The sequence below is a fragment of the Mobula hypostoma genome, chromosome 7 (assembly GCF_963921235.1).
Source record: "Mobula hypostoma chromosome 7, sMobHyp1.1, whole genome shotgun sequence".
NCBI lineage: Eukaryota > Metazoa > Chordata > Chondrichthyes > Myliobatiformes > Myliobatidae > Mobula > Mobula hypostoma.
This window is the reverse complement of record NC_086103.1, coordinates 148,585,633-148,606,172: the sequence shown is the minus strand read 5'-3', so window position 1 is coordinate 148,606,172 and position 20,540 is coordinate 148,585,633. Positions and strand designations below refer to the sequence as shown.

General features: G+C 36.7%; 1 protein-coding gene across 5 annotated transcripts in view; it reads right to left on the bottom strand.

The window, feature by feature from the left end:
• LOC134349645 (microtubule-associated tumor suppressor candidate 2-like) overlaps positions 1 to 20,540 on the bottom strand; it is a 452,095-nt gene that overhangs the window by 90,553 nt on the left and 341,002 nt on the right. For all 5 annotated transcript variants that reach the window (XM_063054258.1, XM_063054261.1, XM_063054262.1 and 2 more), the window contains one exon: positions 11,379 to 11,596. In XM_063054258.1, coding sequence (XP_062910328.1) covers positions 11,379 to 11,596 — 218 coding nt within the window. The remainder of the gene's footprint in view (positions 1 to 11,378; positions 11,597 to 20,540) is intronic.

The following is a 20,540-nucleotide window of genomic DNA, read 5'->3' as shown; positions in this document are numbered from 1 at the left end:
TTAAGTAAATTAGTCAATATTCCCACTATAAAATATTACTTCTTTTCCAAATAGCCCATCAACAGAATTCTGTTTATTCTGATCATATTTTTATTAATTATCTTGCAGTGTAATTATACAACAGAATATAAATAAATCACCATTCAGTAAAACAAAACAATTTGTGTGTAATTATGTCAAAAGACAGCAGGTGGCACAATAGGCATTCAAAACCTGATGAAGTTTATAATTGTTTGGCCCTACAAGGATTTTAAATATATTTATCCCTAATTACAAGGATAATTGTATTATGTTTGTGTTGTGTGCCAGTCTTGGATCAGCTGGTGGCACCTCTGCCTCCAGTTCTGAAAGCCATGATGTAACTCCACAGATTCAAGTGCAAAATCAATTATTCAGTGCAGTACTGACAGACAACTGCACTGCTCTTCTCACAGAGGCCCCATCCTTCAAATGATTCATTAAAACAAGACCCTATCTGTTCTCTCAGGTGGACACTAAAGCTACTATGATGTTATTTTAGAAAGCGTTGGGGAGATAACCCTGGAACCTGACCATTATGTGTCGTGTTCGGTTAGTACAGGACTCCAGACAAGCTCCTTCTGAGGAGCAGGAAACACTTGAGGCTTGGCTTTCTTGTAAATAGCTTACCTCTCATTTAGAATCTGCCTAAAATAATGGAGAATATCATGATTATTTGGCAGAATAAAACACTCCAAATGAAAACCAGACATATTTAGAACACTGAAATTGTATGGTGTATTTCTGTAAATTGATGACGACAAAATAAGACCCATAGACACAAAGAATAATCTTTAAAAAGTGAATAATTTATGACTTATGAAATAACTTACCTTGAATATTTAAGAAATGCTTCACCTTAAGACAATTTAATTGCAAGTTAGAATAAACCCATTGTCCTTAAGTTTACAATTATTACTTCTCTTTTAAATCACACAACAACCTGATCTGTTAAAGTAGTTTTAAAAAGGCACATTTTTAAACCTCATGTTAACATATAAAAAAAAGAATAGGAATCAGCTGGGAGTCCAGAAGCAGTGAATCTCTCATCATGTTGGAACTTGCAATCCGCAAAGACGTTGGTTTTGCAGTCAGGATTAAATCTGAGGAGCTTGGTCACTGAATTCAAAATGACACCTTTCCCAATGTCAGTTGCTGTCAGTTGCCAGCTAAATGAGGGTTCTAGCTTTCAACAATAGTAATATCACCAAGCATAACAAACAGCCAATCACAATGAAGACGTTTTAACAGACAACATACCAAGAAGCAGAAAAGCATTAATTTCACCTGCTATTGTAAACACATTATTGAGCAAAATAAAGATTGGGATATCAGATTGAGAAAGATAATAAATTAGGCTGGCTAAATATTTCTAAATGTTGTTAGTTTTTAAGTAATTAACAATCAATAATAAAGAATAAAATTTGAAACCATTATTTTATCTGAAGAAATAACAATTTATATTTATAAGTTTTATTTATAACGAATTCCACTAAACAAAAATAATAGATTCTATTAAACATAATAATAGAATCTATCTTATTAAAAAGGCAAATACTGCAGATATGACAACATCTTGTACTTTCGGGTCAGTCTAATCTACTGTGAATGAAGGTGAGAAAACCCCTGGTATGAAAGATAAATATTTCATCTTCTCACATCAAATAAAAGTGTTTTTTTCCCTTGGGAATTAGTTGGAACTGCATTGATTTTAGAGGTGTGAAATCAGTGCCTAAACAATTTAGTGAGAATGTGCATGTATGAACACATTTTGCAGTGGAAGAGCATAACATCATCCATTTAAAACTACTGGGGAGTAGACCTGAAGGTAGCATGAATTCAAGTTCAAGTTCAAGTTTAGCTGTCATTCATCCATCCACGAATACCCACGAAACACTGTTACTCCAAGGCCAAGGTGCAATCCACAGTACCTACAGTCATACTTGGCACAGGGAGCACCTAGCACAGATAAGACAGCAGTAAAAGACAGTTACACACAAGAAAACCAAGTCCCTGATTCCATGAATGTTGCAGCAGTCTGCAGCCAAACACGATACACCTTATCTTCTGCCGAGCAAATACAGGAGGGCAGCATCGACTCCAGCACGGATGCCACATCACACCACCTCTGGTGGAAGGCACCGACTCTGACGTCTCCTTCTTAGGTGACTGCGGTTTGAGGTCTAGTCCTCACTACAACTGAGCCACTCCACTACCCCAGCCATTCATCAATAAGACACTGAATCAGAATCGCAGCATTTCACATTACCAATATCCAACAAAGTCTTGTGACCTCAAGAAAAGCGACTAAGACAATCACTCGCTGTTAGACTGCAACTGCCTTTGCTCACCACTGCCTCTCTCACGCAGGCACAACCACGTCAAGTCCAGCTCCTTCGTTTTCTCTGCCAATTGCCAACCTGCTGATGCGGTAGACTGGCAGTTCTTGAAGTTCTGAATGTCCAGCAGGACCCTTGCAATCATAACAAATATATATAAAAAGACAATGACACCTTTGGCTGGCCCAATAGAAGCTGCTGAGTCTGAGCATGCCGTCATCTTTCCAGAGGTCCCGGTAAGATGATTAGCATCTTTTTTTGTACAAAACTCATCTACTGTATGATTAAATCATTTGAGGTCAGTACTTTCTGAATTCAGCAACAACACTAGTGTTCTTCCGAGACACAGTGGAGTCAGCTACCTGAGTGGTAAGTTTTTATTTGTTTGATTCCCTATTGTGTATCTTGAAGCCTGGGACTGTCACCCACTCATCAAATCCTGCCAATGTTCCTTTACTGTTTGCCACTCAGTACTCTATTCTTAACTTTACTCCCTCAATATCCAGAATCTTTTCTCTGCAGGACATTTGATCTTTTTCTTGGCTTAGACTTGGCGCCTACAGCTGTTCAAAACTAAATAAGAGCAACTAATTTGGCATAGTTCTGCCTCCAGCTTTACTAGTCATAGTTTGGATCCAAATCACCTCCTAATTTGTCTGCAACTAAATTTCAAATCTATTTTGTTTAATTATATTTTGGTCTTTGGCAATTTGGACCAAAGCTAACTACAACAGTTCAAATGATAGAAAATTGAAATACTGAAAATGTATTTTCTTCAGAGAAACATAGAAAACCTACAGCACAATACAGGCTCTTTGGCTCACAAAGCTGTGCCAAACATGTCCTTACCTTAGTAATTACCTAGGGTTAACCATAGCTCTCTATTTTTCTAAGCTCCATGTACTTATCCAGGAGTCTCTTAAAAGACCCTATCGTATCCGCCTCCACCACCACCACTGGCAGCCCATTCCACGCACTCACCACTCTCTGCGTAAAAAACTGACCCCTGACATCTCTGTACCTACTTCCAAGCACCTTAAAATGGTGCCCTCTCATGCTCGCCATTTCAGCCCTGGGAAAAAGCCTTTGACTATCCACACGATCAACGGCTCTCATTATCTTGTACACCTCTATCAGGTCACCTCTCATCCTCTGTCGCTTCAAAGAAGAAAAGGCCCAGTTCACTCAACCTATTCTCATAAGGCATGGGGATTCTGCAGGGAGCGCTCATGGAGTCAAGTTGCTTCTCGCTTCGCTCCATTCCCGTTATCTTTTTTAACCTATGTTCTCCTTGATCTAATCAATTTTATCCACACCAGAAGATTTATTCTATCTTACTGACTTTTTCTTAAATTGCAACTCTGGAATTTAAACACATGAGTACAAGATCTAAAGCCAAAGATGGGAAAGATTCTGACGGGAACGCAGGGAAAAAGAAAGGTGACTCTAAACAAACAGAGCTATCTTATGAGGTTATGATGAAGTTTCTAGAGGAAAAGTTCGAGGAACAACGGCAAAATTTATCTGAAAGTTTATCTGATAAATTTGAACAACAATGTCAAAGCCTTAATGAAGATTTAAAATCAATCACGGAATCTCCGAAATCCTTGGATTGTGAAGTTCAAAAACATCGAAGTAAGATCTCTGAACTGGAAATCTCAGAAGACGGATTCAAAAGTCGAGAACTTAAGAGCAGAATTTAGCTTCGACTATTAAATAACTGCAACATTTTAAATCCAAAGTCATCGATCTTGAAAATCGATCGAGAAGACAAAACTTACGTATAATTGGTCTACCCGAGGATGTTGAGGATGGAGACCCTTCAATATTCTTTGCTCAACTTTTAAAGGATACGTTCAGTTCAGTTTTTCCCAACGAGCCTCCATTACTTGACTGTGTCCATCATTTACCGCGGCCAAAGTCAACATCGGCTGTATCCAAACCCAGACCAATTATTCTTCGTTTCCATTATGTTAATGTTAAAGAACAGCTTCTCCAGACTGCTCGTCGACAAGGCATGATCAAGTATCGTCAGCATTCCTTCAGGATAGTTCAAGATTACAGTCCCGAAGTGAAGAAGGAGCGACCGACTTTTAAACCTCTGATGTCGGAATGTTATCAAAAAAATCTCAAACCGGCATTATTGTATTCTACACGTCTAAGAATTTCTCTTCCTGATGGATCTCATCGCATCTTCCATTCCATAAACGCCGCTCGAAGCTCTTTGGATGATAACTACCCATCTGATGCGGACACTGTCCTTTAATTAATGTTCTGTGCCCTCAGTATCAGCTTTTTTCCCTGGTGTTTTTTTTAGAAAAATGAACTTTCTACTACCGTACGATGAAGGTTTTTTATAAGCTCAAGATTTTTGTTTTGTGCTTACTACTATAGTTATTACTTTACAACTTATATAAAGTAGTTACTTTTTGCAAATAACGTTACTTTCTTTTAGTTAATTTTTCCTTAACTTTTTGTTTTCCGATATTATTACTAACAATTTGATCTGATGATCATTTTCAGTTATATGTTCTTTATTTTTGTTTCTGTACAATTAAAATGGCGATTTGTTTTTCTTTTTGCATAATCTCCTTTGTTCTTTTTGGGACGCCATATTCTTATGTTTCTTCTTCCCATAATCCCCTTTTTTTGGAAGCAATATTTTATTTACTCTCATTTATAATTAACTAATCATACATATTGATACTAACTTTTTCTTATTTATGTATTTTAGTAATTATACTATGTAGATTATTTTAGTATAGTGTTTAATTGTTTTTATACATATATCAGTTTCCGGGGGGGTCATCTATATAACATATATCTTTGGAGTTGCCTCCTGCAGAAATGGGGTTAGATTTAGTATTAGTTAGTTCTTTCTTCAGCCTTTTCTGGCTTAGTTTGGGGCTCTTGGGGATGGTGGGTGGGGTAGTCTTTTTCTTTTTTAATTTTTTCTATTGGGCTGATTTAGGACTACAAAGATGTCTGCAGTGTCAGGATTTCTGGTTCCTCTCTGATCATGTATTCCTCTTCCGATTTCATGAGTTCACATTATGGTTAACCCCTTACTCACCAAAGGGCTAATCTTAAATTATGGATCACATTATTAATTTTGTCTCTTGGAATACAAATGGTTTAAACCACCCAATAAAACGGAAAACGATTTTCAAAGTATTCCAAAGACTGAATGCTCATATTATTTTTGCACAAGAGACTCACGTAAGGAAAGAGGATAATCAACGCTTCTTTAAGTTCTGGAAAAAACAACAATACCACTCAAACTCCCAAGCCAAAATTAAAGGCGTCTCAATTTTTATAGATCCCTCAATTACATTTATTCATCAAGACATTATTTCAGATCTTAATGGCAGATTTTTGTTAATCACTTGGGTTACCTTTTAATAAAAAGGTTGCTATGGTTAATGTTTATGCTCCGAATGTGGATTATCCTGAATTTTTTAAACACATATTCACTTCCTTTCCTAACTTACACGAGTATATGTTGATAATAGCTGGTGACTTTAATTTATGTTTGAATCCCATGTTGGACAGATCCATGGGTAGTCTGGCTTTACTGAATAAGTCGGCTACTCTTATTAACTCTTTTATGTTTGACTCTGGGATTTCAGAAATTTGGAGATTTCTACACCCAAACGAGAAAGAGTTCTCATTCTTTTCACATGTTTATGGTTCTTATTCTCGAATTGATTATTTTTTTTATTGACTCTCGATTAATCCCATCTGTAATTGACTGTAATTATGACATTATCGCCATTTCAGATCATGCTCCAATGAAACTTTCTATCAAGATAATGGATACTTCTTGTACTATTAGACAATGGCGATTTAACCTTATTTAGCTTCAAGACTTGGACTTTGTCAAGTTTATAAAGGAACAGATTGATTTCTTTTTTTCAATTAATACTACAGAAGAAGTTTCCAATGGAGCAGTTTGGGACGCTTTTAAAGCTTATATCCGTGGTCAGATTATTTCCTATTTGGCTAGTTTGAAAAAATGTGCTAAGAATGAAATACGCTTGTTGGTTGATAAAATTAAAGAAATTGATAAAAAAATATGCTATTTCTCCCAGTAAGGAGCTGTACAAACACAGATTTGAACTTCAATTGGAACATAGCTTACTATTAACATCCTCAATTGAAAATCAATTAATGAGAACTAGAAGTGATTATTATATTCATAGTGATAAATTGGGTAAATTATTGGCTAATCAATTGAAATTTGCCTCGGTTAAATGTCAAATTACTAAGATTCGCAAACACGATGATACTTTGACAGTTGATCATGATGGGATAAACAAAACCTTTCAAGAATTTTATACCTCTTTATATCACTCTGATTTTCCTCATGATTTTAATACCATGCATGATTTTTTAAGTAAACTGAATTTTCCGAAATTATCACCCGAAGATTGCTTATCATTAGAAGCTCCTATTACAGAGGAAGAAATAATAACTGCAATCTCATCATTGAATTCTGGAAAAGCACCTGGTCCGGATGGGTTTACAGTGGAATTTTTAAAATCCTTTTCCTCTATTCTCTCTTCGTGGTTGTCTAGAATATTCAAAGAAGCAATCAGTTTAGGTAAATTACCACAATCGTTTTATGAAGCCTCTATTTCCTTAATTCTTAAAAAGAATTAAGATCCTACTGATTGTGCATCATACAGACTGATATCTCTTTTGAATGTAGATTCAAAAATTTTTTCAAAAATTTTAGCAACTAGGTTAGAGAAGGTATTACCTCAAATTATATCTATGGATCAAACAAGATTTATTAAAAATTGTTATTCATCCTTTAATATTAGGAGGTTAATGAATATTGTTATACTCCCTCACTTACTACCCTGGAATGTATTGTCTCATTAGATGCTGAGAAAGCCTTTGACAGAGTTGAATAGCCTTATTTATTTAGTGTGCTCGAGAAATTTAATTTTAGTTTGACATTTATATCTTGGATTAAATTGTTATATTATTCCCCGGTAGCCTCGGTTTGTACTAATAATCAAAGATCTCCCTTTTCTCGTCTTTTTCGTGGTACTAGGCAAGGATGCCCTCTTAGTCCTTTACTATTTAATATCGCCCTTGAACCTTTAGCAATTGCTAACCGTGATTCGCCCAATATTTTTGGTATTACCCGCGGAAACGAAATATATAAATTATCATTATATGCAGATGATTTGTTATTATATATCTCTAATCCGGAGAAGTCAATTCCTGCTATTCCAGCTTTGTTGGCTCAATTTAGTAATTTTTCTGGCTACAAATTGAATCTTAATAAGAGTGAATTATTTCCCCTAAATAAGCAGGTACCTATTTACGGATGTTTACCATTTAAATTGGTTACTGACTCATTTATATATTTAGGGATAATAATTACGAAAAAGTATAAAGACTTATTTAAAGCTAATTTTTTACCTTTAATTGATCAGATTAAACTTTTGTTTACTAAATGGTCACCAATTTCTTTGTCTTTGATTGGTCAGATTAATGCTATTAAGATGATTATTTTGCCCAAATTTCTATATGTCTTTCAATCGGTTCCAATTTTTATCCCAAAATCTTTTTTCGATAATGTTGATTCAAAAATTTCCTCGTATATATGGCAGAACAAAAATCCTAGGCTAGGTAAAAGGTATTTACAGAAATCTAAAAAAGGGGGGGGGCGGGGTTAGCCCTCCCGAATTTTAGATTTTGTTATTGGGCAATTAATATTCGATACTTAAAATTTTGGTTACGAGATTTGGATGTACCTTTAAATCCACATTGGGTAAATCTTGAATGTAATTCATTACAAGGGTCTTCTTTGGGTTCGGTTTTAGGAACTTCGCTTCCTTTTATTTCTTCTAAATTGTATAAACAAATGAATAATCCAATAGTTAAGCATACTTTACGTATATGGTTTCAATTCCAAAGATTTTCTGGGTTCAATCAATTTATTTTAGCAAGTTCTATAATATCTAATTTCCTTTTTCAACCTTCTACTATGGATCAAGCTTACTTTGATTGGAAAACCAAAGGTATAGTACATTTTCGTGATTTATTTTTGGATAATTGTTTCATGCCTTTTGATCAACTTTCTAATAAATATAACTTACCTAGATCTCACTTTTTTAGATTCCACAGATTAGAACTTTTTAATTACTGCTTCTCCTAATTTTCCACACTCATATCCAATGGATACTTCGGAAAAAAATTTAGATCTAAATCTCTCTCAGAAAAGTGTTGTAGCAATTTATAACATAATTATGAATTTATGTCCTGATATTTCCAATAAAATTAAAGCTGATTGGGAAAGAGAACTTAAGATTATTATACCGATTGAAAAATGGGGAAAAATTCTTCAATTGGTTAATTCATCCTCTATATGGCTAAACATGTGTTGATACAGTTTAAAGCAGTGCACAGGGCTCACATGTCCAAAGATAAACTATCTCGTTATTACCCTTATATTAATCCTATACGTGACAGATGTCATTCCGAGATAGTTTCTTTAACTCACATGTTTTGGTCATGTCCTTTGTTGGAAAAATATTGGAAAGATATTTTTGATATTATTTCAACGGTTTTGAATACAGACTTACAACCTCATCCAATTACTGCTATTTTTGGATTACCAATGATAGACTCAAATCATTTAACCTCTTCAGCACGCCGGATGATTGGATTTCTTACTTTAATGGCTAGAAGATCCATTTTGCTGAATTGGAAAGAGATTAACCCCCCTACTGCATTTCACTGGTTTTCACAAACTATGTTGTGTTTGAATTTGGAAAAAATTAGAAGTGTGGTTTATGACCCTTCCATTAAATTTGAAAAAACTTAGAGGTCATTCATTCAGCATTTTCATATGATGTAATTTGACCATTTCCAAACTTATTTTATTTCTCTGTACTGTTGGTTGAGAGGAATGGAGTCGTCGACACTAAGGTTTTCTTCTCTTCCATTTTTACGTTGTTAGAATTACCCAAGCCTTTTTAGTTTAGTTGACTAATTCTGTTTAGTTTAGTGTTTTTTTTGGGGTGGGGTTTGTTTTTTTTCCTATATTTTTTTCTTTTTCATGATTTTTCTCCAGTTTTTTTTTGTCCTGTATTATTCATTGTTATCCTACATGATTGGGAGTTTTGTCAATTTATACTATTTGGTCTTACAATTACTCATTTTAAGTACAACAATGTATCTCCTACTATTTGTATTATTGCTATGTTATGTTCATATTTTATGAAACTAATAAAAAGATTGAAAAAGGCATGTTCCCCAATCCGGGCAACATCCTTGTAAATCTCTTCTGCACCCTTTCTATGGTTTCCACATCCTTCCTGTAGTGAGGTGACCAGAACTGAGCATAAGTGGGGTCTGACCAGGGTCCTATAGAGCTGCAACATTACCTCTTGGCTCTTAAACTCAATCCCATGATTGATGAAGGCCAATGCACTGTATGCTTTTTAAACCACAGAGTCAACCTGTACAGCAGTTTTGAGTGTCCTATGGACTTGGACCCCAAGATCCCTCTGATCCTCCACACTGCCAAGAGTCTTACCATTAATACTATATTCTGCCATCATATTTGACCAACCAAAATGAACCACCTCACACTTATCTCGGTTGAACTCCATCTGCCACTTCTCAGCCTAGTTTTGCATCCTATCAATGTCCCGCTATAACCTCTGACAGCCCTCCACACTACCCACAACACCCGTAACCTTTGTGTTATCAGCAAATTTACTAATCCATCCCTCCACTTCCTCATCCAGGTCATTTATAAAAATCACAAAGAGTAGGGGTCCCAGAACAGATCTCTGAGGCACACCACTGGTCACCTACCTCCATGCAGAATATGACCCATCTACAACCACTCTTTGCCTTCTGTGGGCAAGCCAGTTCTGGATCCATAAAGGAATGTCCCCTTGGATCCCATGCCTCCTTACTTTCTCAATAAGCCTTGCATGGGGAACCTTATCAAATGCCTTGCTGAAATCCATATATACTACATCTGCTGCTCTACCTTCATCAATGTGTTTAGTCGCATCCTCAAGAAATTCAATCAGACTCGTAAGGCATGACCTGCCTTTGACAAAGCCATGCTGACTATTCCTAATCATATTATGCCTCTCCAAATATTCATAAATCCTGCCTCTCAGGATCTTCTCCATCAACTTACCGACCACTGAAGTAAGGCTCACTGGTCTATAATTTCCTGAGCTACTCCTACTCCCTTTCTTTAATAATGGAACAACATCCGCAACCCTCCAATCCTTCGGAACCTCTTCCGTCCCCATTGATGATGCAAAGATCATCGCCAGAGGCTCAACAATCTCCTCCCTCGCCTCCCACAGTAGCCTGGGGTACATCTGGTCCGGTCCCGGTGACTTATCCAACTTGATGCAACTTCATTGGCAGTTGAGTATTTTCACCTTGAAGCTATAACATCAGCAATTTTATTTTTGCTCTGGTGATTTTATTGAAAATCAATTGTAAACTTACAACAAACAGTATTAAAGGCACTTAACTCTTAATTTTATGGAATGGAGGTAATATTGAATTCAATTAGTAATAAACATTATTTCTAACTAATCATTTACGGTTAAAATAAATTCTTTAAGCCGAAATTGGCATAAATCTTTAGTAAGACTTTGCCCTTAAATTCATGCCTTTTAGGCCCTCCATGGGTCGGGGTAGACCATCGATGTTGAGCAATATCTGTCTACGTGATACGCAAGCTGGGATGGTACGATTTGGAGAGCAAGCTGCTGGCTATGCAGCAGGCTCCCTGCCTCCAAACAGCTGGTGAAAGGGACAGCAGAGACAAATACAGTTTGGCACCAGCAGCATCACCGGAGATACCAGTCAGCATTGAACTCAAGTAGGACAGCCTTAATATGTGTATAGATTTAACAAAATATTCTAAACTCCAGAATTCTTTTTATGAAAATAATTTCTGATGCTTGGGAAATTTCTACAAGAAGGATGACAGGAAGCCTTTTATACATATGACATACTCACTTTATGGTGGAAATATTGTGTTGTTATCGCAAGAACCTCGATACCAAGACTAGCGTGTTTCAATTGTTCATGGAGAGACTGGAGCTGTCTGGTCTGTTCCCTACATCTTTCCTTCAGTCTCTGGATGGTTTGCCGCTCACATTCTCGTGACTGGTGGTCAGATTTTGCTGAAAGTCCATTTCTTGTAACAGCTGGAGCTGTCCTCAGTTTGCTGAGTCCTTGGGGAGAGGTGAAACCAGCATTAGAGATTCGAGACAAAGACATTCATCACGTTTAAAAACCAGACCTGTGCATAATGTTTGTAAGCAAAATCACTTCTTTAAAATTCTGTACATCCAGTATTGATTGCATGGACAAAACTTCATAAATAGTTGCATCTATTTAAAAAGATTAAATGCCAGTGATAATTAAAACTGAACTCACTTTAATAGAGGATGTAATTAATTTCATTGGTCATGGTCTGTTTAAAGTGTACAACATACAAGTATTCGGCTGAGTAAGATAGGGCCATTGAAAGAACAGAGGAAAAAATGTGATTTAAATGCAGTACTCACTAGATTAGTTATTCAGGGTAGATTAAGCTCATGAATAGGCAGACTCATCATCAAAGCTAATATTACAAAGTGGAAATAAGGGTCAATGTACTTCAGATCTCTTACAGTGTAACTGTGCCCTCTGTGAATTCTTCACATTCAGAATTTGTTTGCATATCATAAATTTGCATTAAGTTACCTGAAGGAATCGTACTCACGCTTTGAATGAGGGTTAACGCTTAAATAGGTGCATTTATCCTCAGAGACTTAATTCAATTTGTATCAGATTATCGCCGCTGGCATTAATTGTTAAGAAATTTGCTCTTAGATTTACACAGTCAGTCCTTTGCTAGGTTGCACCTTTTGATGAGAAAGCCCAATACAAATTTTGAGAATGCAAAAAAACACTGAAGTTTGATTGGTAAGTACAACCCTCCCTGTTCAACAGTTCAAGGAGTATGCTCACCACCTCATTCTCAAGGGAAATCAGTGTTGCTGGCTTTGGCAGCAATGCCTACATCGTTAAATGGATATATTTTTAGAAATGACTGCAGCATCTTCTATTGTCATGTTAGTATACAGTAGGATTTTCTATCCCTGGCCTAAACAATTCCATATGGATTTTACAATGTGCTAATGCTAAAGTCATAAGGTAGCTATATAAAGCTCTTTATATATATATATATAAATTAGTACTCATTATCACTGTTAGCCATCACGTTATTGAACTATGATGGTAATAGACTATTGCTTAAGATTTTCTGCTTGTTGAGTACTAACTTCCATAGTTTTTAATATACAGAATCAAGATTTGAAATCTTAAATCACCTTGTAGAATAGTGGTCTGTGTGTTTTAAATACTTGTGGAAACAAGAGCTGATCATGGGAATGAGAGATTTGTGATCTTACTCATAAATTGAATAAAAATCACCAGACCACAGCAAATTATTCCAAAGGTCAACTTGTCCCCTCTCTTGCCCAAAAAGTAAGCCGGGAGTGGGGGGGGGGGAGAGATAAAAAAAAAACAAGAACAGTCTGCTGTATGATCATTATTCCTGACTGGAGAATTCACTTAAATATTCCCCTTTATGGCGTGAAAATTTGACTGAGATTTCTTGCCTTTAGCTTCAAGAATAAGCTGCAGACTTCTTTGACCAAAAGTCTTAATATAGGTATCCTTTGATTTACGAAAGGGCATGTTGTGGGAAAACATAGTTTTGAAGCAGAAACATGTAAACTGAAAGATTTTCCAATGTAAAGAACTTGATTGTGTTGTATCGAGAACACCTAAACACTTAAAACTACATTAAGTTTCTAAAATAATAAAACATCCTCCTACTAAGCATTAAATCTTAAAATAAGTTAATCATGATTCACTCTTTTAGTGTCAATCAGACATAGGAACAGAATTAGGCCATTCAGCCCATCTAGTCTGCTCTGTCATTCTATCATGGCTAATCCTGGATCCTACTCAACCTGCCTTTTTGCCATATCCTTTGATACCTTGACCAATCAGGAAACTATCAGTTTCCATCTTAAATATAGCCACGGACTTGGCCTCCACCACAGCCTCTGGAAGAGCATTCCACAGATTCAGTACTTAATGTGTCCTCACGAAATAAAACATATAACACATCTCTTTCCTTCAGCTCACACCACCACTCTCCCTATATTCTGTCATCTATAACACAACTATCTGTCTCTCATCGGCTTCCTTCCAACCATTGTTTCACATTGTTAAATAAATCTTCAAAAAATAAGTTCATGCAAGAATTTGTGAATATACTTGCTCAGATGACGTCAACAGAACAATGCTTCCCATAATTCCTCCAATAACAATATTACATGTAGAGGAAGGCTAAAATGTCATTGTCGTTCTTTGTTAGTTTTCTTAATGGAGTGAATTATCTTCAGTAGGATTTAATTTATACAATAATTTGAACAAGACATTGGATCCCTAGGATTGCAAGTAAATGCTGTCCAATTTGTTCAAACCATTTAGATCAGCCTATAGTCTGTCTCTCCGTAGCGTCTAATACTTGCATACTTTTGTCATTTAAGAACTTTTTGAGGTTTCTTGATCCAAATCATTGAAAAATGTAGAGAGCAGTAACTAGCTTAATATTGATCTATCACAGGAGATTAGTGTGCAAACTTAAAGCACATGGTATTGGGGGTAAGGTATTGATGTGGATAGAGAACTGGTTGGCAGACAGGAAGCAAAGAGTGGGAATAAACGGGACCTTTTCAGAATGGCAGGCAGTAACTAGTGGGGTACTGCAAGGCTCAGTGCTGGGACACCAGTTGTTTACAATATATATTAATGACTTAGATGAGGGAATTAAATGCAGCATCTCCAAGTTTGCGGATGACACGGAGCTGGGCAGCAGTGTTAGCTGTGAGGAGGAGGCTAAGAGGATGCAGGGTGACTTGGATAGGTTAGGTGAGTGGGCAAATTCATGGCAGATGCAATTTAATGTGGATAAATGTGAGGTTATCCACTGGTGGCAAAAACAGGAAAACAGATTATTATCTGAATGGTGGCCGATTAGGAAAAGGGGAGGTGCAACGAGACCTGGGTGTCATTATACACCAGTCATTGAAAGTGGGTATGCAGGTACAATAGGCGATGAAAAAGGCAAATGGTATGCTGGCATTCATAGCAAGAGGATTCGAGTACAGGAGCAGGGAGGTCCTACTGCAGTTGTACAAGGCCTTGGTGAGAGCACACCTGGAGTATTGTGTGCAGTTTTGGTCCCCTAATCTGAGGAAAGACATTCTTGCCATAGAGGGAGTACAAAGAAGGTTCACCAGATTGATTCCTGGGATGGCAGGACTTTCATATGATGAAAGACTGGATCGACTAGGCTTATACTCTCTGGAATTTAGAAGATTGAGGGGGGATCTTATTGAAACGTATAAAATCCTAAAGGGATTGGACAGGCTAGAGGCAGGAAGATTGTTCCCGATGTTGGGGAAGTCCAGAACGAGGGGTCACAATTTGAGGAAAAAGGGGAAGCCTTTTAGGATCGAGATTAGGAAAAACTTCTTCACACAGAGAGTGGTGAATTTGTGGAATTCTCTGCCACAGGAAACAGTTGAGGCCAGTTCTTTGGCTATATTTAAGAGGGAGTTAGATATGGCCCTTGTGGCTAAAGGGATCAGAGGGTATGGAGAGAAGGCAGGTATAGGGTTCTGAGTTGGATGATCAGCCATGATCATACTGAATGGTGGTGCAGGCTCGAAGGGCCGAAAGGCCTACTCCTGCACCTATTTTCTATGTTTCTATGTTTCTATGATCTCTGTGGACATTACTGGAGACTGATCTCTATGCTGAATAACCTTCTGATTCCCATCTCCTGAATCATTAGAGTTGCCCGCTGTTTAATTACTTTTGGTAACTGCTTTATTTCTTGTTAATTTACAGAGTTACAAAAAGTCAACATTTACTACTCATTTCAAATTAACATCCTTTATTGACAAGAGCATATTACCACCAATTGAACTCCACTTCAACACAATTACATTGAAGTAGGTGATCTAAAGGGCTGTTATCAATGTTTTATAAATCTGAACCTTGAAAACCTGGTGGTTAGGAAAGCGGAAGCCCTACTACGCTAAGTATCCTCTGCTCAATAGCGGCTGATGCTCATTGGTTTGCTTGTAGAACTGCAAAAGTACAAATTTTATATGAACATTGTAACTCCTGAATCAATTTAGAGTACGAAAATAGAAGTCCACAAACCAGGTAATTTTGCATTGTAAGTTTCAGTTTGGGCTCTTATACAATTTAATACTTCGGCAGTTGAATCTTTTTAGTTTCCCTTTACACACTTCCAAATCTGATTCAAACGTTAATCTAATTTCTACGGAGCATATTTCTGTGAAAGCTCCCATTGAACTCTCTCATGTATTGCTTGTCAAGAAGTAATAAGACTAATTCCTGACATTATGCATTGGAGAATGAGGGCAACAGTCAACTGGATGTTGTCTATGTGGAGTTTAGTCAGGCGTTTGACAAGGTCCCTCATAGGAGGCTAATCCAGAAGATTAAGATGCATGGGATCCACGGCGAATTGGCTGTTTGGGTACAGAACTGGCTTCAGCATAGAAGACCGAGGGTAGTCGGTAGCTGGAACTCTGTAATTAGTGGTGTTCCGCAGGGATCTGTGCTGGGACCTCTGCAGTTTGTGATGTATATACATGACCTGGATAAAAATGTAGACGGTAAGTTTGTGGATGATCCCGTGATTGATGGAGTTGACTGAAAAAGAACACAGCACAATATAGATCAGTTGCAGATAGGGACAGAGAAATGGCATATGGAGTTTAATCCAGATGAATGTGAGGTTTGCATCTTAGTAGGGCAAATGCAAGGAGACAGTACCCTGTTAATGGCAAGATCCTTCATAGTGTTGCTGAGCAGAGAGATCTTGTAGTTCAAGTTCGTAGCTCCTTGAAAGTAGCTACGCAGGTCAATAGGGTGGTTAAGAAGGCTTAAGGAACGCTTACTTTTATTAGTCAAGGCATTGAGTTCAAAAGTCAAGAGGTTATATTGAAACTTTATAAAACTCTGGTTAGGCCACATCTGGAGTATTGTGTACTGTTCTGGTCACCCCACTATAAGAAGGATGTTGAGGCTTTGGAGAGGGTGTAGAAGGCGTTTACCAGGATGCTGCCTGGTTTAGAATGCATATGCTATCTCGAGAGGCTGAATAAACTTGGGTTTTCTCTGGAGTGTCGGAGGCTGAGAGGAGATCTGATAGAGGTTTACAAGATTATTTGAGGCATAGATAGAGTGGACAGAGTATCAGTTTCCCAAGGTTGCAATGTCTAATACTAAAGGACATGAATTGATGGTGAGAGGGGTAGGTTCAAAGGGGACGTGAGGGTAACCCTTTTGACTCAAAGCCGTGGATGCCAGGAGTGTGCTGCCTAGTATAGTGTTAGAGGCAAATACATTAGCAGCTTGGATAGGCACATGAATGTAAGGAAGATGGAGGGATATGGATATAGTGAAGGTAGGAGAGATCAGTGTTTGTGTGATTTTGATTTGCTTTTTAGCTGGTTCGGCACAACATTGTGGGCTGAATGGCCTTTTCCTGTGTCCTACTGTTTCATGTTCTATTATGGATTGAAAACTTCACAAACAATTTTGACTTCACTGTTGGTGCACGAACAACAATTATGGTTTTAATTTCTAAACACAGGCAAGGAATTCCAAACAATTTTTCTTATAAGTTTATGAGCCAACTCTTTGCAGTAATAGTCTTCTGTTTTATTGAGTTACAATGGACACTGGCATGCTCATTTGTCAATTTCTGAACAGAGAGATAACTTGTCAACTTTCACCCATTGAATTCACTGTCCAATATTATTGTTGCCATTTACAAAATCTCATAAACAATGTTTCTGCTAAGAGTACGTAAACAAGTGCTCCCTTTCAAAACCATCTAATCATGTTATTACTGCCCTACTTCCTCAGAGGCTACAAGCAAGTAGTTAGGAAAGGTATCGTAAGAACAGTTTCACAGCACATTAAAGCTGTTTTAAACGACAGTATTTCCTGTATCCATTGTTAATCACAGTTGTCATCCCAGTGTTATAACGTGTTTGTGGCACAGAAGCTGCCATTCATCCCAAAAGGTGTTTATTTTCCAAATGTCCTATTTCACTTCTGTTTAATTAAGATCACCAACAAACTCTGCATTATTATCACGTGTTTATCTACAGACTCTTCAAATACAGCCATTTTTTTTGCCTTAATTCTTATTTTTTGAGGTAGTGGGTTTCCCTTCCTGAGTAGACTTCCTATGGAGTTTATTGGTACAATTGTACTATTAATACAATTATTCCTACGGACTTTACATTTATGGTCATTAGTTTTATTGCTCCCACCTTGCTTTTTTTGGCTTTTCAAATGTTTCAGAATTTGAAAGACATCTGTCTAATTTGTTGACTGGCACTCTAGACTGTCCAATCTATTCATATTCCTACAACCTCTCATATCAGTCTAGTGAATCTCTTTGGAACCTTCTCCAATGGTTCAGCAGGTCAGGAAAAGTGTTCATGTTTCAGGTCAAAGGTTCCTTAACATGAAACACTAATTCCATCTCTCATTGCCCAGATGTTGTTTGATCCATTTGTGTTTTAGGCTTTTTCTGTATTTTTTATTTCAGATTTCCAGCATCTCTGTTCTGCTTTATTTTCATAAACTCCTGCTAGATGCAAGAGGTAAAAATGAATGGGCAGACCTGGGCAGTACAGGCAGTAAGGGTTCCATTCTTGAGAACTATTTGTGAACAAATTTCTTCCGTAAGTCATAAATGAATAATTTCACTGAGTGTTGATTAACATGAACATTTATTTATTGTCTTCCCCACTCCCACTCCCGCCCATAGTTGCTAAGATACTGAATCAGAATGTCTCATATCCAGTGGGACTTTAGACAACCTTAAAACAGCCAAAATATTGCTATCAATGAATGTTAGATTGCCTGATAGAGTATCAGCAATAGAAAATACCATGTCAGTTTCCAGAGCAAATTTCTCAGATGGCCTCCAACTGTGAACTGGAACCCACAATTTTCTAAGACAAATATATATTTTTTTAAATGGGAAAGCTACATACAAACTTCTTTTTAAGATTGGTAGCCACATCAAATAAATAGATGCTATTCCATAACTCCTGATGAAACTTGTATTTCTATAACTAATTTTCCTATCCTGAAAAATTTTCTAAGAATTTATAAGAAAATTCACATGAAGTTAAATTTCTGCAAGCCAGTTCCTATGAAACCTGGGGAGCTCGTGTATCCAAGAAGTACCCATGATCTTATTCACTGTGAATTTTACTTTTGGGATCAAGGTAGTTGGTTTGGTACATCAGAAAACATGCAAGGACTATATGACTTCCTTTTTCTTCATGCTAAAATGTGCTACTTCGCATATCCATGTTAAAATTCATTTCCCAATTATGTGCTAATTCTATATGTTAATTTATAAGCTTCCTGTATTTTGTGGTAATCTTATTCTGAATTAACTACACATTCTAATATGATGCTCTACCATCATAACCTTACTAATGTTACTCTTCGATAGGCTACACCGTGGATTTGGGACAACTCTTAAAGACCAAACAATTAATCAACAAAAAAATCCCAGAATTCCTTCATTTATTTGGGACACCATTCCGTTTAATTGGGACAGAGATTGCTGCTGAATATTTTATATCTTGTGTCAGTCGTGTCCATTTGTGTGGCTGTTACACCGTGCTTGGAGCGAGCAATTTTTAAATAGTGTCAGTTGTGTGTGTTTGTGCTCAAAAAGCAGTCTCTGATAGTGGGTGAGAATCAAGCAATAAAATCATTCAGAACTATTTTGCCCACTATGGTTTCAAGCTTTCAGGCTTGGAGATGCCAGAAACAGTTGAGAGTGAAAATGAAATGATTTCACTAGTTCAGCAAGCTGGGAACTACGAAGAATTTGAAAGTATTGACGATCATCTTGAATGTTACAATGAGAATGAAGATTTGAGGGATGTAACAATTTCTAACTCGCTTCAGCATGTGTACTTGTCTGGCTGTTAGACACTGCACTGTGACTAGAGTGAACAGTTTATAAATGGCATCTGTTGCATAAGCTTGTGTTATGTTATTCATCTGGGTGGAATTAAAAAGCAATGATTTTTGACAGAACTTGCCATTATCTGCACTAGGTATCTGCACTGATTTTGTTCATTTACAGACTCAAAAGAACATGGCAGTGTACACTGGATTAATTCCTTGTCAATAACTATTAGGAACTAATACACAGTTGTACTGTAGTAATATTGGTAGTGTTCTAATTTGTTCTGTATTTCATTTAAATACTCAATTTATTACTCAGCTAAATGGTAGCTTTTCTTTTCAAAACATTTTCCATGAAACTTCAGCACCTATTTAATTGGCCAAAGTGTACAGGTCCCAAATGTGTCCCAGTTAACTGGAATCCATTGTATTTGAATTTTGGTAATAAATTTTCTACTTTCAGTCTATGTTCCTTGATCAATATTACCTTTACCTTGATTGAATATTCAATATGAAAAGAACTAATTATTGTTTTCCTGAGGAACTTGATGCAAATAATTTCTAAAAAAATAGCTCTCACTTCTAAAAGATGACTCTTCACTGGTTGTCCATTTACTGTTTTTATCTAATATTCTCTTATTGTGGAAAATGAGAAACATTTTGCTATGTGAGCACTCACTAAATTCTCTACCATTTAGATATACATTACTGTAATGACCTACTAACCTGGGGCAAAAGTTCAACATGATTAGAAAAAATCGGCAGAGAAACAGGGTGATTTTGAACCACAAAGTACAGTATATCTATTGCGTGTGCCAGCTTTTTGTAATCTCAGCAGCTGATGAGTATTTGAATGAGCAATATCATGAAAGTACTATACAATTAATTATTAATGTCATTGAGATTACAAAAATGATTCGTGAACTTTAAACCTGAAACTCAAACTGCCACTGATTTGAAAAACGTACATGAATTGCCATCAAATACATCCTGGGATCTCAAGGTTCCTTGCAATGCTTTAATACTGTATTATTCTGGTTTTGCTGGAAAGATTAAGAAAGG